Source organism: Arachis ipaensis, chromosome B9 (genome assembly GCF_059453495.1).
Source record: "Arachis ipaensis isolate K30076 ecotype BB chromosome B9, ASM5945349v1, whole genome shotgun sequence".
Lineage (NCBI taxonomy): Eukaryota > Viridiplantae > Streptophyta > Magnoliopsida > Fabales > Fabaceae > Arachis > Arachis ipaensis.
The window spans coordinates 120,955,850-120,971,653 of NC_142444.1; the positions used below are offsets into that span (position 1 = coordinate 120,955,850).

The 15,804-nt window shown below is 42.5% G+C and overlaps 1 protein-coding gene across 1 annotated transcript; it reads right to left on the reverse strand.

Annotated features, from left to right (window-relative positions):
* Positions 1–10,870: 10,870 nt before the first annotated feature.
* LOC148546132 (uncharacterized) lies at positions 10,871–12,845 on the reverse strand. Its single transcript, XM_088499149.1, has 3 exons — positions 12,403–12,845; positions 11,803–12,133; positions 10,871–10,891 (listed from the first exon to the last, which is right to left on the reverse strand). The coding sequence occupies exons 1-3, from the start codon at positions 12,843–12,845 to the stop codon at positions 10,871–10,873; spliced, it is 795 nt and encodes a 264-aa protein (XP_088355275.1).
* Between the last annotated feature and the right edge of the window lie 2,959 nt (positions 12,846–15,804).

The following is a 15,804-nucleotide window of genomic DNA, read 5'->3' on the forward strand; positions in this document are numbered from 1 at the left end:
AAGGAGCAACCTTGTCTGGCGGAGCGAGTAGATGCTCAGGGTGATAGTTCCTCACAACCATGGAGGGGAACACAAGTTCACAGAAGCGGTTGGGGAACCTTGAAGAATCTTTTGCCAGTTTGCTCTTCTCTTTTTCATCAATAGGAGCGGGTGCCTTCGCCTTTTTAGATAGGGGTTTGGCTCCTAGTGTAGGGTACGCCTTAGAGGTTGACTTTTGGGGTGCCCTTCTTGTGGCCGGTCTCCTTGGAGCTTTCTCCTTACCTTTCTTAGTGGCCATCCTGAAAAAAGAAGGAGAAGAAGGAAAACATTAAACCCAAAGAATCATCTCAATTAAAACATGCAAGTGAGAAGCAGTGCCCAAAAGAAGTTATTTAACAAAACAATTATAAGAGTAAGTAAAGCATGGGATATGGCATGAGAAGTATAAGCTCAAGCATCCATCACAAAGATCAAGTCATATGCAATGAGTATCTAAATGGCATGCATAAAGCAAAATGAACTCATCACACGTAGAAGAGAGAAAGTGAATGAGGAGGGAGCACCAATTTGAAAGTATATGACTAAAATAAACCAAAATGGCATTTGTGCATTTCCTCGAACACTTGGTGTGCAAGTAACAAGTAATGAGCAATTATGAAAACTCAATCAATTAGAGTCCCAAAATGGAATATCAATCAACATATAACATCACCTACTTACAAAGATAATGAAAAATAACACGAAGATCTATCAAAACAAATCAAAGGTCAAGTTCAACATCCATGGAAAAGCAAGAAAAAGGAAAAAAATAAACAAGCAAAAGCAAGTAGTATAAACATGAAACTAAAAGAGAAAATAAGGAAATTAACAAGAAATATCTAAGTACAAGAAAGAAGATTATGCAAAGAGAGCAAGAAAAGAGATATAGAAGAAGTAGAACCTTGAGAAGTGTAAAAGAATAAGGTTGAATTTTCTTTTGTGAAGATGAGAAAGAAATAGAAAACATGTAGTCCCACCGGAAGTGGTGGTGGTCACCGGTGAGTGGCCGGAGACGGTGGTGAAGTATGGAAGAAGAGGAGGAAGATAAGAGAGGTGATGGAGAAAGAAGAAGAAAGAAACACGAAAGAAGGTGGGAGAGGGATAGAAGCAGGGCACACATCTTTAAAACTGATTCGCGCGACCGACGGGCGCGCGCACGGTGCGCTGGCGCGTCGGTGAAGGTGGAGCGAGGGACACGTATGCGTCAAGGGAGCTGACGCGCGAGGGTAGTGGAGCTCCTGGCACAAGGTTGGCACAAAGTAGGCCTAAGTCTCGGGTGAATTGTACCAGAGTTGGCACACAGCACAAGCGCGTGGACGCGCACAGTGCGCGGATGCATGCCTGAGTGAACTGGAGACCGGCACGGGCGCGCGCAGTGCGCGGGCGCATCAATGTGGGCATAGGCTATGCACAAGTGTGGCACAACTCTCTGGTTTTTGTACCAGGGAGTTCTTATAGCGCCATCGGCGCGCGCGCGCACAGTACGCTTACGCGTCGATGGCCAATTTGCAAGGGGTGCGCAGGCAGCACGTACGCTAGCGCGTGGGTGCCTAGCACGAAATGGGCACAAAGTGGGCATGAGTCTTGGGTTTTTGGTCCAAGAGTAAGAAATACACCTCCGGCGTGTGCGTGCATAGTACGCTCGCGCGTGGATGCCCTTTTACTTTCCCCCCTCCCTTTTTTTTAAAGCATAGCAAGAGCTATTCTAACATATTCTTGGTAGGTGTTTAAGCTAGTAGGCAAGAGAACAATCTACAAACTCATGCACTATTCAAAACATAGCATTCTCTCCACTTCAACAATTCATCCAAACCTAAATGATGAAATCTATATGAATATCCTAATTATTCAACAAGATCAACAAAACTAGCAATCCTATGCAATTAACAACATCAAGAAGTCACAAAATTCACAAGAATCTAAAGCTAAAACCAAGAAGGTATACACAAGGAAGATCTTACCACTGTGGGGTGCCTCCCACCAAGCACTTTTCTTTAACGTCCTTAAGTTGGACGGTCCTTTGATTAAGCTTCCTCTCCCTTTGGTGCATCCTCAAGTAGGAGCACTTCCACTTTTCTTGGTGACTTGTAGCCTTAGTACTTCTTCACTCTATGTCCATTCACTTTGAAAGTTGTGTCACTTTGAGGGTCAAACAATTCCACTACTCCATAGGGCTTTATCTCTTTCACCTTGAAGGGTCCTTCCCATCTAGAACGAAGCTTGCCAGGCATAAATCTAAGCCTCGAGTTGTAGAGGAGAACCTCATCACCTTCTTGAAAATCTTTCCTTCGGATGTGGTGATCGTGAAAGGCTTTAGTCTTCTCTTTGTATATCCAGGCATTCTCATATGCCTCCATCCTCAAGCACTCGAGCTCCTCTAGTTGTAATTTCTTGGCCACACCTGCCTTAGTGAAATCCATGTTACACTGCTTTACCTCCCAATAGGCTCTATGCTCAATTTTCACCGGAAGGTGGCATGCTTTACCATAGACGATCCGGAAAGGGCTCATCCCTAACGGAGTCTTGTAGGCCGTCCTATACGCCCATAGTGCATCTCCCAACTGGAGGCTCCAATCCTTCCTTTGTGGATTTACCACTTTCTCAAGAATTCTTTTGATCTCGCGGTTGGACACTTCTGCTTGTCCATTGGTCTGCGAGTGATAAGCAGTGGCAACCTTATGCGATACCCCACAGCGCTTGAGCAATGCCTCTACTTTTCTGTTACAAAAGTGGGATCCTTGGTCGCTCACGATTGCTCGTGGCGACCCATAACGGCATACAATGTTATTCCTAATGAAAGAAACGACGGTATTGGCGTCGTCAAGGCGGGTAGGTATTGCTTCTACCCACTTTGACACGTAGTCAACGGCTAACAGAATATACAGATACCCACTTGAGTTGGGAAACGGTCCCATAAAATTAATGCCCCATACATCAAATATCTCACAGAATAACATAGGTTGCTGAGGCATCTCATCCCTTTGGGACGTGTTTCCCGACTTCTGACACTGATGGCAAGACACACAGAATCGGTTAGCATCCTTGAATAAGGTTGGCCACTAGAATCCACAATCCAACACCTTTTTAGCTGTCCTCTGTGGGCCAAAGTGGCCACCACATTCGGACGAATGGCAAGTTTCAAGAATGGGTTGAATTTCAGATTCCGGGATGCATCTTTGAATTACTTGCTCTACTCCCCTCTTCCACAAGTGAGGGTCATTGATAAAGTCATGCAATTCTAGTTTTTATTCACTTGTGTATAAAGCTTACATGTAGTTAAATTAATTCACATTCTCAAGGAATCATATATGCATAGCCAAATCCTAGATGATGTTAAAGCACTTTTACAATTGAGATGGGTAAAAGTATTTCACAAACTTGCAAGACAATTAGCAATTAAGCAGGGATATATGGTGATGAGCTATTGAACCCTCACTGGATTTTGTGTTTACTCTCTAGTCACTCAGTGTTTATTGGGTTAATTACTCTATTCTTTTTCTATCTTTGCTTTCTAAAACTTTGTTCTTCATCTAACCAATCAACAATTATAGAATACAAACATACAAAAATCATGAGGTCTTTTTCAAGGTTGTAATGGGGCCAAGGTAAAGGTAAGGGTATATGTATAAGGCTAAGTGAGCTAACAAAGTGAATCCTTGATTAGTCTAAGATCTCATCCAACATACATACCTTATATAATTTAAAGTTCCTTCACCTATTTACCCAAATTTTCCCACTTTGGATTACAAGCTCATGCATTTAATTTTGAAATTTTGTCCCATGTGCATTGATTCTTTTTATTTTGCATTTGGGGAATTTTTGTATCCCTTTATTCAAATACTGAAAATAATTTTTTTAATGCACATAGTAATTTAGTTATTTTGATTTCACATGAGCATGCTTCCCAAATTTCTGAAATAACATATTCATTTTAAATTCCTACTTTGTTTCTATCATCCCATGTTCCCATAAAATTTCCCACACTTAAATTGTACACAATATCTATCTTAAGCTAACCAAGGATTCAACTTGGGATTTTAATTTTGTTTTTCTGCTTAAGGCTAGTAATATGGTTATAGAACAAGAGGGGATTAAAAAGCTCAAGGGGACTAACAAGGATGATGTAAAAGGTAGGCTAATTTGGGATAAGTGAGGAAAAATTCAAACGATGGCCTCAATCATCTCTTGGTATGTATCTATATTCTATATTGGACATATAGATTAAAATAAAGTAAAGAACACCAGAATGAAAAAGAAGGGCAAAACACACATGAATGAAATTTATGGTTTAAATGTAACCATACAATTAAGCTCAAAACTCACAGGCTGTGTTTTCTCCAGCTCAAAAATCATATATCAGTTATACATGTCATGTAAGTAGAAATCAAGAGTTCCCATTATTCTCAATGTAATTCTTAGGGTGGCCCTTAAAATCTTAGTGTTCCTCCTTGAAGAAATGTTGTTAACTAACTAACATGTAATGCTATATATACAAGGTGTGTGGATTGTTTTAATTTACTAAAGTTTCTAGTTTACTCCTTTTATTTTCAATTAAATCAAACTATTATATGATCAAAGGGTAAACTATACTGATTAATCCACATATTCTAAAACTAAATGTCTAAGATATAAACTAAAGTGCAAAATGCGGAAATAAAGTAAAAATACAGCAAAAGAACAATGTGCAAGTACTGAAAAATAAAAATAAAAATAAAAATACAGAAAAATAAACAAAATAAGATAGTAGAGTCTGTAGTGGTTCACTAAAAAGATAAGCCAGAGATGGTGACCTTCCCACACTTAAAATATAGCATCGTCCTCAATGCTCACTCAAGATGGGTGTGAAGAAGTGTCATCACCAGAAGGATGGGCTGCTGGAGTCTCTGTGGTGGCCTGAGGGTCTGCAAGCTGGATAAGTGTAGGAAGATCTGTCCACTGCAGTGGAGGCGCTGACTGTAGAGGGATCTCCGGATCTGCGACCTGTAGCTGGTAGTGCTCCTCATGATGTGGCGCAGCCTGCTCTGGTCCTGCCTGCTCAGCCTGGGTAGGTGCCTCCTCCTCATGATCATCCTCCTCCACCTCAGATGTATCAGAAGGGGTGTCAGGCTCGGAGGGGATGTCGCCGCCGGATCGGATCATCAACTTGAGGTGCTCATAGCGTCACTTGTTGCGACGCTCAGATCTCTCATATCGCCGCTGGTTGCGGCGCTCCATCTGGTCTAGCTACTGAAATAGGTGGTGCACGAGGTGGTAAATGGACTCTGAGGCAGGTGGAGGTGCAGTGGTGGTAGCTGGTGCAGCAGTGGATAAAGAATGGACAGCTGAAGGTGTGGCTGTCTCATTAGAAGCGGTGAGGAATGGGGGTCTGTAACCTAAAGCCTAAAACTTTCTGCTGTGAGGGATAATCTTCTTGTAGTCTGTAGCAGGTGGCTTCTCATCAGCAAGCTCCCAAGGCACGTCAGCTCGACGGCTGATGAGCGGATAATTTATACGCTTTTTGGCATTGTTTTTAGTATGTTTTTAGTATGATTTAATTAGTTTTCATTATATTTTTATTAATTTTTAAATACAATTTACATTTCTAGACTTTACTATGAGTTTGTGTATTTTTCTGTGATTTCAGATATTTTCTGGCTGAAATTGAGGGACCTGAGCAAAAATCAGATTCAGAGGTTGAAGAAGGACTGCAGATGTTGTTGGATTCTGACCTCCCTGCACTCAAAGTGGATTTTATGGAGCTAAAGAACTCCAAATGGCACGCTTCTAATTGCGTTGGAAAGTAGACATCCAGGGCTTTCCAGCGATATATAATAGTCCATACTTTGCCCGATTTTAGACGATGCAAACTGGCATTGAACGCCAGTTCCATGTTGCAGTCTGGCGTTCAGCGCCAGAAACAAGTTGCAAATTGGAGTTCAACGCCAGAAACACGTTACAAATTGGCGTTCAACTCCAAGAATGATCTCTCCACGTGTAAACTTCAAGCTCAGCCCAAGCACACACCAAGTGGGTCCCAGAAGTGGATTTCTGCATCAATTACTCAATTCTGTAAACCTTAGTAACTAGTTTAGTATAAATAGGACTTTTTACTATTGTATTTACATCTTGGGACGTTTAGTTCTTAGATAATGGGGGCTGGCCATTCGGCCATGCCTGGACCTCATCACTTATGTATTTTCAACGGTAGTGTTTCTACACACCATAGATTAAGGTGTGGAGCTCTGCTGTTCCTCAAAGATTAATGCAAAGTACTACTGTTTTTCTATTCAATTCAACTTATTCCGCTTCTAAGATATTCATTCGCACTTCAATATGGTGGATGTGATGATCGTGACAGTCATCATCATTCTCAACTTATGAACGCGTGCCTGACAACCACTTCCGTTCTACCTTAGATTGAATGGATATCTCTTGGATATCTAATACAGGGGACCGAGTCCGAGTTATTAGTGTCTTAGTGGTATAAGTTGGAACCCATGGATGGCCATTCCTGAGATCTGGAAAGTCTAAACCTTGTCTGTGGTATTCCGAGTAGGATCTGGAAAGGGATGGCTGTGACGAGCTTCAAACTCGCGAGTGCTGGGTGTAGTGACAGACGCAAAAGGATAGTAAATCCTATTCCAGTATGATCGAGAACCGACAGATGATTAGCCATGCAGTGACAGCGCATTGGACCATTTTCACAGGAGGATGGGATGTAGCCATTGACAACGGTGATGCCCTACATAAAGCTTGCCATGGAAATGAGTAGGATTGATTGGATGAAGACAGCAGGAAAGCAGAGATCAGAGGAACGAAAGCATCTCTATACGCTTATCTGAAATTCTCACCAATGAATTACATAAGTACCACTATCCTATTTTATATTTTATTTATTTTCATCCACTATAATTTCTTAATACAATTTAATCCGCCTGACTGAGATTTACAAGGTGACCATAGCTTGCTTCAAGCTGACAATCTCCGTGGGATCGATCTTTACTCACGTAAGGTTTATTACTTGGACGACCCAGTGCACTTGCTGGTTAGTTGCACGAAGTTGTGAAATAGATATAAGATCATGAACGTGCGTATTGAGTTTTTAGCGCCGTTACCAAGAAATGGAATGATTACGATTTCGCACACCAACGGCCGAGCTGGGTGATCAGATAAGGGAAAGGGAGAGTGCCTCTGACATGGACCCTGGCCATGTAATGCCTGATGAAACATGGAAGATACAGGTCCTTACCCTCCATCACACACCAGATGAGGGTGATCATAGCAGCGTGCAACTCTGTCTCATGAGTGCTCGGCATCACATAGTTGCTCAGATTCTGGTGCCAGAGCCGAGCCTCATCATTCAGATATATCAGCTTGATTCCCTTAGGCATCACTGTGTTCTTACCCATGACCCATGGGACAGTAGGATCAAGGGATATTCTCTGCTTGACAGCATCTCAGTCAAATCTCATGAATCTCATATCCTCTTCAGCCTGTTGGTAGACGTCAGGCTGATCAGATTTAGGCTGAAGGTGGAGGATGTCCTCAATAGCTTCCTCAGTGACTAAAATTTGTTTCCCTCTGAGGTGCACTGCATCCAGGTAAGTCTTGAAATAGTTACAGTAAAATTCACTGACCCAGGAAGCATTGACCTCTGTCAAGTGTCGTTCCAAGAAGAACCAGCCTCTGTGTTTGATCTGTTCAGAGGTGTACTGCTGTAGTTCTTCTGGAATTTTTAGAGTTCTTTCCAGGTACAGGTTCCTGGAAGTGGCAAACACTGGATACTTCAGCTCACAGTATCTGTTTGCAAATTTAACTGGATCTGTGGCAGTGAGAAGCTAGTCAGCCTTCTCCTGCGGGGTGAAGTGCTTTTCCCGCCAGGAGTCGTCATGCAAAATGTCAAGGATGGACATAGAGGATTTGCCTCTTTTCCTTTTACCAGTGGTTGCTTTGCCTTTTCCTTTGCGTTAAAGGTCAGACATCCTGAAAAGCAGAAATTCCAGGATATAATTGAAGAACAAAAGCAGGAAAACAAGTAGGCAAATAGAATAATGGCAATATAAGCACAGAGTGGCAAAAGAGCAAGAGAAGCATGAAATGAGTTGAATATATATGCACTTTGGATTGTATTCGAGTGAAAAAGTGTGAAATGATAAAAAAAAGATGCAATCCAAAATATGTGAAAAGCGGAATTCAAGTTAAATAGGAAAAACAAAGATTATGCCCTGAGTTAGAAAGTTAAAGTAGTCAGGTAAAAAGGGAAGTCAGAAAGTTAAAATGGTTAGTAGGTAAAAAGGAGGTTAGAAAGTGGAAAGCAGTGAGTTAGGAAAAAGATAGTTAAAGTAAGGGGCATGATAATGGTTTCCTAGTTAACGATAAATTTCACAAGTTTAAAGAACAGTCAACTCATATTCAAGCAAGGATATCAGGTTATTGATGATAATTCATATAGATACAAGAGTAGCAAAAATTAAAATGAAATCATCAATAATGCAATTTACTAGCCAGGGAAACAAAAAGGAATAAGAATACTATCCCGTGCATTCATGCATTGGTTGGGGGTAGCTAAGTAGTGCAAAGTTCAAAATTGCCAAAACCAATTCATGAATGAAAAAAAATGAAATAATTTTCAGAAAATTGGGCAGCATTCCGGCTAAAATTGGATGTTCTCGGGTAATAAACAGCAAGAAAAACAGTTCATATAAAAGTAAATAAAGCTGCACAAATAACATGAACATGAAAGAGTAGTGTAACAGCAGCAAGAAACAAGGAAGAACAATATATGAACAATATGATCATCACAGCAAAATCAAAATTGCGAAATAGATAAAACAAGTAGCACGAACGGCGTAATTATCAGGCCTAAATCCACTAACCACATCCTAGCTACCTAACCACCTAGAATCCATGACAAACATGCATCTCTAACTATCCTAAATTGAACGGAATCTGAAAAAAATGCAACTAACTACGGTGATAGAGAAATCGGTGTTCGGCGGAACCTGGTATGCGTGTGAACAGAGGTGAGGGCAGAGAGATGGTGGCGGTGATGCGGCGGTGCTGGGAGGGAGCACGGCGGCGCGGTGGTGGAGCAGGGGCGGTGGCAGGGGGTTCGGGTTTGGTTTGGGCGAGGGGGAGAGGAAGGAAGAAGGGGGCGACGGTTGTGGGGGCTGTGGTGGTGGGTCGGCGGTGGGAGGTGGCGGTGTGGTGGCTCTTCGATGGCAGAGGGGAGGCTCGGGTAGGGTTTAATAGTGGAGGGGGGAGTGGGTAAGAAGGGAGGGTGGTGATGGTGGAGAAGAAGGGGGGCGAGGGGGTTGGCGGTGGTTCTGGGTGGTTGGGGGTGGTGGCCGCGGTGGAGATGGTTGCAGAGGAGGGAGGGAGTTCCAGAGGGGGAGGTTACATAGGCGGAGGGAGTGGAGGGGGGGGTTAGGGGACGCGATGGGGTTAGGGTTCGCGTGGGTAAGGGGGTTAGTATTTTTGAATCCACGCGAACGCGTGGGGCACGCGATCGCGTGACTAGGGTGAAATGGGTTTGACGCGGTCGCGTGATTGACGCACTCGCGTGGGTTGGGTAAAAGATGGGTGACGCGGACGCGTAAGGCACACGACCGCGTCGCTGTAAATTGTGCTAGATGCACACTTCCAGCGTCGTTTCAGCGCAACTCTCTGTTTCCATTTAGGGGGCCAAAATATCCACGCGACGCGGACGCGTCGCTCACGTTTTCGCGTGGGATGTGCGTAATGCTAGTGACGCGGTCGCGTCAGGGACGCGAACACATGGGCCGTTTTGTGCTAAACGCACACCAGCCGCACGATTCCAGCCCAACTTTCTGGGCGTTGGATCTTTATGCCGATTCCATTTCACGCCCACGCGTGGCCTGCGCGCTCGCGTGGGGTGATCTCTCTCTCTTTTTTTTATATGCCATTTTGATCTCTCTCTTTTTTTATTTGGAATCACTCCTCAACTTGTCCCTTTGGTTTTTAGAAAAGTTGGGAGGGAAGATTCTTGCAACCAAGTAGTTCGCCATTGGTGCAAACCAAGGAAAACTATCCGACACAGCATGGAAACTATGCAATGGGAATGAGTCATTGATCGGAAATGGATCAAATTTTAAATTCTCAAGGCGGCTTAAATGATCCGCAACCAAATTTTAAGATCCACTCTGATCCCTAATCTCAATGTCGAATTCTTGCAAAAGCAAGATCCAACGTATGAGTCTAGGTTTTGATTCATTCTTTGTCAATAGGTACTTCAAAGCTGCATGATCCGTGTATACCACTATCTTGGATCCTAGCAAATAAGATATGAATTTATCTAAAGCCTGAACAATAGCTAGGAGTTCCTCTTCCGTAGTGGTATAGTTGGATTGTGTTGCATCCAATGTTTTAGAGGAGTATGCAATGACATAAGGGAGTTTACCATCGCGCTGTGCAAGCACGGCACCCACAACATGGTTTGACGCATCGCACATTATCTCCAATGGGAGCGTCCAGTTAGGGCCTCGCACAATCGGTGCTGTGGTCAAAACTCTCCTTAACTCTTCAAACGCATTCACACATGCACTGTCAAACTCAGTCCACATCGTTTTAGAGGAGGCGCGACAATGGCAAAGCAATCTTGCTGAAATCTTTGATAAAGCGCCTGTAAAATCCTGCATGTCCTAAAAATGAGTGGACCTCCCTCACAGATGAGGGGTGAGGTAAAGTGGTGATAACATCGACCTTAGCCGAGTCTATAGAAATGCCTTCATGAGATACTACATGCCCTAACACTATACCTTGTCTTACCATAAAGTGACATTTTTCAAAATTCAAGACAAGGTTAGTGCCAACATATCTAGCTAAGACCTTGGCCAAGTTCTCTAGGCAATAATCAAATGAGGTTCCATAAACACTGAAGTCATCCATAAAGAATTCTAGACAATTCTCCATTAGATCGGAAAAGACACTTGTCATACACCGCTGAAAAGTAGCAGGTGCATTGCATAGTCCGAATGGCATCCTTTTATAGGCAAAGGTGCCAAACGGACAAGTGAATATGGTCTTTTCCTGATCTTCAAGAGCAATGTGAATCTAGAAGTAACCAGTGAATCCATCAAGAAAGCAATAGTGGGATTTACCCGCCAAACGGTCCAACATCTGATCGATAAAGGGCAAAGGGTAGTGGTCCTTCCTTGTAGCGGCATTCAATCTTCTATAGTCGATACACACGCGCCACACATTTTGCACTCTCTTGGTGATCACTTTACCATCATCCTTTTTAACCGCAGTGATGCCCGATTTCTTTGGAATGACCTGGACCGGGCTCACCCACTCACTGTCAGAAATTGGGTATATGATACCCGCATCGAGTAGCCTAGTGACCTCCTTCTTTACCACATCAAGGATGGTCGGGTTGAGCCTCCTTTGCGGTTGCCTAACCGGCCTAGCTCCCTCTTGGAGAAATATCCGATGCATGCACTTGTCGGGGTCAATCCCCACAATATCTGCTAGGCTCCAACCAGTTGCCTTCTTGTGCTTTCTGAGAACATCTAGGAGCTTCTCTTCTTCTTCACTAGAAAGCTCACTAGCAATAATGACCGGAGACTTTTGGTTGTCCTCTAAGAAAGTATACTTCAAATGAGATGGAAGAGGCTTCAGTTCACTCTTTGCCTCAAGCTGAGGTTCCTTTTCATCAAGCTCATGGAGTTCATTCTCAACAACTTTCTCTTGTTCATCCTCTTGGATATTCGTCTCATCATCAATGGGGTAGCACAACCTGTTGTGGTCTTCTTCTTGCACTTCTGCTACCACTTCATCAATTACATCACATCGGAGGACAGAATGTCCTTCGAGAGGATGCTTCATGGCTTCTTCCAAATTAAACTTGATAGTTTTGTCTCCAACCTGAAAGGAATATGTGCCGGTGAAGGCATCTAACTTGAATTTAGAGGTCTTGAGGAAGGGTCTACCAAGTATAACGGAGGATGAGCTTCTATTTTCAGTTGGAGGCATTTCAAGGATGTAAAAGTCAACCGGAAAGACCAAGTCCTTGATCGCCACAAGTACATCTTCTGCTATTCCTATCACAGTGATCATACTTTTATCGGCCAAGGCAAACTTCGCCGCTGATTTCTTCAATGGAGCTAAATTCAACCGCACAAAAATGGAGAGCGGCATGATGCTTATGCAAGCCCCTAGGTCACACATACAATCATGAAAAATGCGTCCACAATACAACAGGACACCAAACAAGGTCCAGGATCACCATATTTCTTTGGAATAGGTTCCATCAAGGAAGATATTGAACTACCCAAGGATAATGTCTCCAACTCTCCTATCCTATCCTTGTGAGTACATAAGTCTTTCAAAAATTTTGCATACTTCGGAATTTGTTGGATAGTATCAAGAAGTGGTATAGTTACCTCAACTTTCTTGAACACTTGATGCATGTTTAAATCGAATTCCGGAGTCGTCTTTGCTTTCTTCACCAAGGAAGGAAATGGGATTGGAATGGATTCATCCACTATGGCTTTCCTCTTGGGTTCCTTGAGGTTTAATCCTTCTTCCTCATGCCTTTTATCTACCACCTCTTCTTCATGTGGAGCTTCAACGACCACCTGTTTCTCATGTATGTCTTCCATGACCCTAGGAGGTATCTCCTCCAATGTAGTTCCCGATCGTAGAGTGATGGCGTTGAGACCGTCCTTGGGGTTTGGAAGGGGTTGGGAAGGAAGACTAGAAGAGCTTGAGGGTTGGTTGGTGTTGTTGGAGGACATGGACATCTTCGAAATCATGTCAGTGAGATTGGCCAATTGAGCGCCCATGGTATCAAATTGAGCCTTGTAGCTCTCGTCCCATTTCTCCATAGCGGTTCTAAGCTCATCAAATTGGTTGGTGGAAGATGAAGAGAATTAGTTAGATTGTTGTCTATGGTGTGGTGCTTGGTATTTGGTGTAGTTATTTTGGTTTTAGTTGTGGTTGTGGTGATTTTGGTTGGCTTGGTAATTGTTGTTATTTTGGTGGTATTGGGATGAAGATTGGATGTTGTTGTAGTGAGAAGAAGAGTTGTTCCATCTTTGGTTTTGGTTGCTCCCTTGTGCATTATCCCTCCACCCTTGATTTTGATTACTACCGTGCGAGTAGTTATTTTGGCCTTGAGAAGGGTAGGGCGGACGGTTGTTATAATTCACATTGGCCACAACAAGGGCATGCTCCTCTTGAATTTGATGGCATTGATCGGTGTAATGTGTGGTGCTAGAGCACAAACCACAAATCTTAGGAGGGCCTTCAAGTTGAGCAACTTGGGGTGGAGCTTGAATGGCTTGGATGGAGTAGTATTCCTTTTGATCCTTTTGTATTTGCATGAGGATAGTAGTCATATCCCCAAGCGCTTTAGTCAAGCTTGCTTCGGATGGTGATGGTTCTATCACACACTTGAGAGGATTACTTCTCACCCTTAAATGTTGTGTAGCTTCAGCAACATCATTTATCAAACTCCAAGATTCTCCTTCCGTCTTGTTCTTTGAAAGGGAACCACCACTAGAAGCGGTGAGCAATCTTCTATCTTCCACACAAAGACCTCCAGTGAAGTAACTAATGAGCAAGTGAGTGTTCAATCCATGGTGTGGACAAGATTCCAATAGCCTCTTGAACCGAGTCCAATACTCATACAAACTCTCTTGGTCCTTTTGCATTATACCCGATATCTCCTTCCAAATGTAGTCGGTCTTCTCTGGTGGGAAGAATTTATCAAGAAACTCTCTTCTCAAGAAATCCCAATTGGTCACAATCTCATCCGGTTGTGAATAAAACCATGTCTTTGCTTGCCCTTCAAGAGAGAAAGGGAAGGCAAAAACTATGATAACCACCTCATCGGCTCCATGCCTTTGAGCCGTAGAACAAGCAACTTGAAAATCCTTTAGATGTTGGATGGGATCTTGACCCGGTAACCCATGATACTTAGGAAGTAGATTTATCAAGCTACTCTTCAATTCAAAGTTTGGATCAAGGTTAGGATACCTTGCTTGCAAAGGTTGAAGTATGATATCCAGAGCTCCTTGCTCATGCAAAGTGCTCCGTCATGGCTCCTCCATGTATGACTCACCTGTAGGATGCAAAGATGTATTAGTAGTGCCAACAGAAGAATAAGAAGTAACGGACTCCAAGTCACTCTCGGTACCGTCTAGTGATTCGGTATGTTCCTCAAGAGACGCCGAAGTACTAGCCGTATAGTCCAACTGCCGTCTAGCTTGCCGAGTGTGTAACAAAGTTCTTTCAATCTTAGTGTCAAACTCGGCTAAGCTAGAATTCGGTTGAGACCGAGTCATCAAACTTGAGAGTCATAGCACAAGTACAAAAGAAATCTAAACTATAGCTAAGTATTGAAAGCAAGTAAACTATCTATAATATTCACATATTCACATAACCAATATCTAGACATATGTTGCAACCATTCCCCGGCAACGGTGCCAAAAATTTGATTGGCCACAGGTACCGTCGGTAAGGAAATTCACTAGAAATTCGTGTTGTAAGTATAGTCCTCAACCGACAAATAGTCCGCAGATCAAATTTAGAAGGAATTGGTTGTCACAAGTTCAACCCCAAATAGAAAAAACCGAAGTATTCAAACCTCGGGTCGTCTCACAAGGAATGGGCAAACATATGCATCAACATTGGTTAGAAATCCAGGGTTGCAAATCATGAGCAAGAAATTAAACTAGGAATCCTAACAAGCAAGTAATCTTGAGGTGCAAGAAACTAATTCAAATGACTAAAGCAAGATGGGAGCAATTCCAAACTAATAAGATAACATCCAATGTAATTCTACATCAAACTAAACAACTAACTATAACTAAGACAAAGCAATCAAGACTTTTGGGTTTTCAAATAAGAATGATAAAAGCAACTTTTGGCTAAGCATGGGAGTTGAGATCGCCATCCTTGTCTCCATGTTAAACATTGACAATTATGAGGTGCCAACCCACTAAGTCTACTTCTCAAAAGCCTTAAGTACGTATTGTCTACTCCTAGGCTTGAAGTACGTCAAGTAGGTTTGATCACATCAACCCATAAATCCCAATCTATCTACTAATTAGATTAGTAGTGGGTTAGTATCAATAGGTATCAAATTGATCACCAGGGGCTCTCAAATCACCAATTCAGTGAGACCCAATAACTCAAGGTCACTCAATTCCCTTAGCTTATGCCAAGAATAGAGAAAACTACTCCAAAATTAAAGGAAACATTTCATCAAACACATGGTAAGCACTAATAAAAGACATTTCCAAAAAAGCAATTAAATTGAAATTAACAATTACCCACTAACAATTATCAACATACAATCACTCAAACAACAAAATTAATCATAAAAATAATCAATGTAACATTAGCAAGTCAAGATTCACAACATTCATAAAATGGGTATAAAATGACAATTGACAAGAATTCATAAAACTAACACAAGATCTAAGCAAAATTATACTAAGGGATTCAATTTAAGCAATTAAAACTAGTAATCAACAAGCAAAATTCAACAAGGGAAGATCAAATTAAAGCTAGATCTAGAGAGGAACAAAGGTCTCTCTCTCTAGAAGAACAAAGAACCAAAAACTAGCTAAAAACTATGTCTCAGTGTGAATGAATGATCCCCCCTTTCCCCTAGCATCCTTGGGTCTTTTTCCATGCAGAACCAGCTTGAAATTGGGCCTCTTCAGCCTCAGAAATCGCTAGGCACGATTTCTTTTAATGAGGTCACGTGCAGCTTTCCGTGCGTGCGTGCGCGCCAATTGCTTTTGTGATCCACGCGTGCGCGCCATGTGCGCGTGC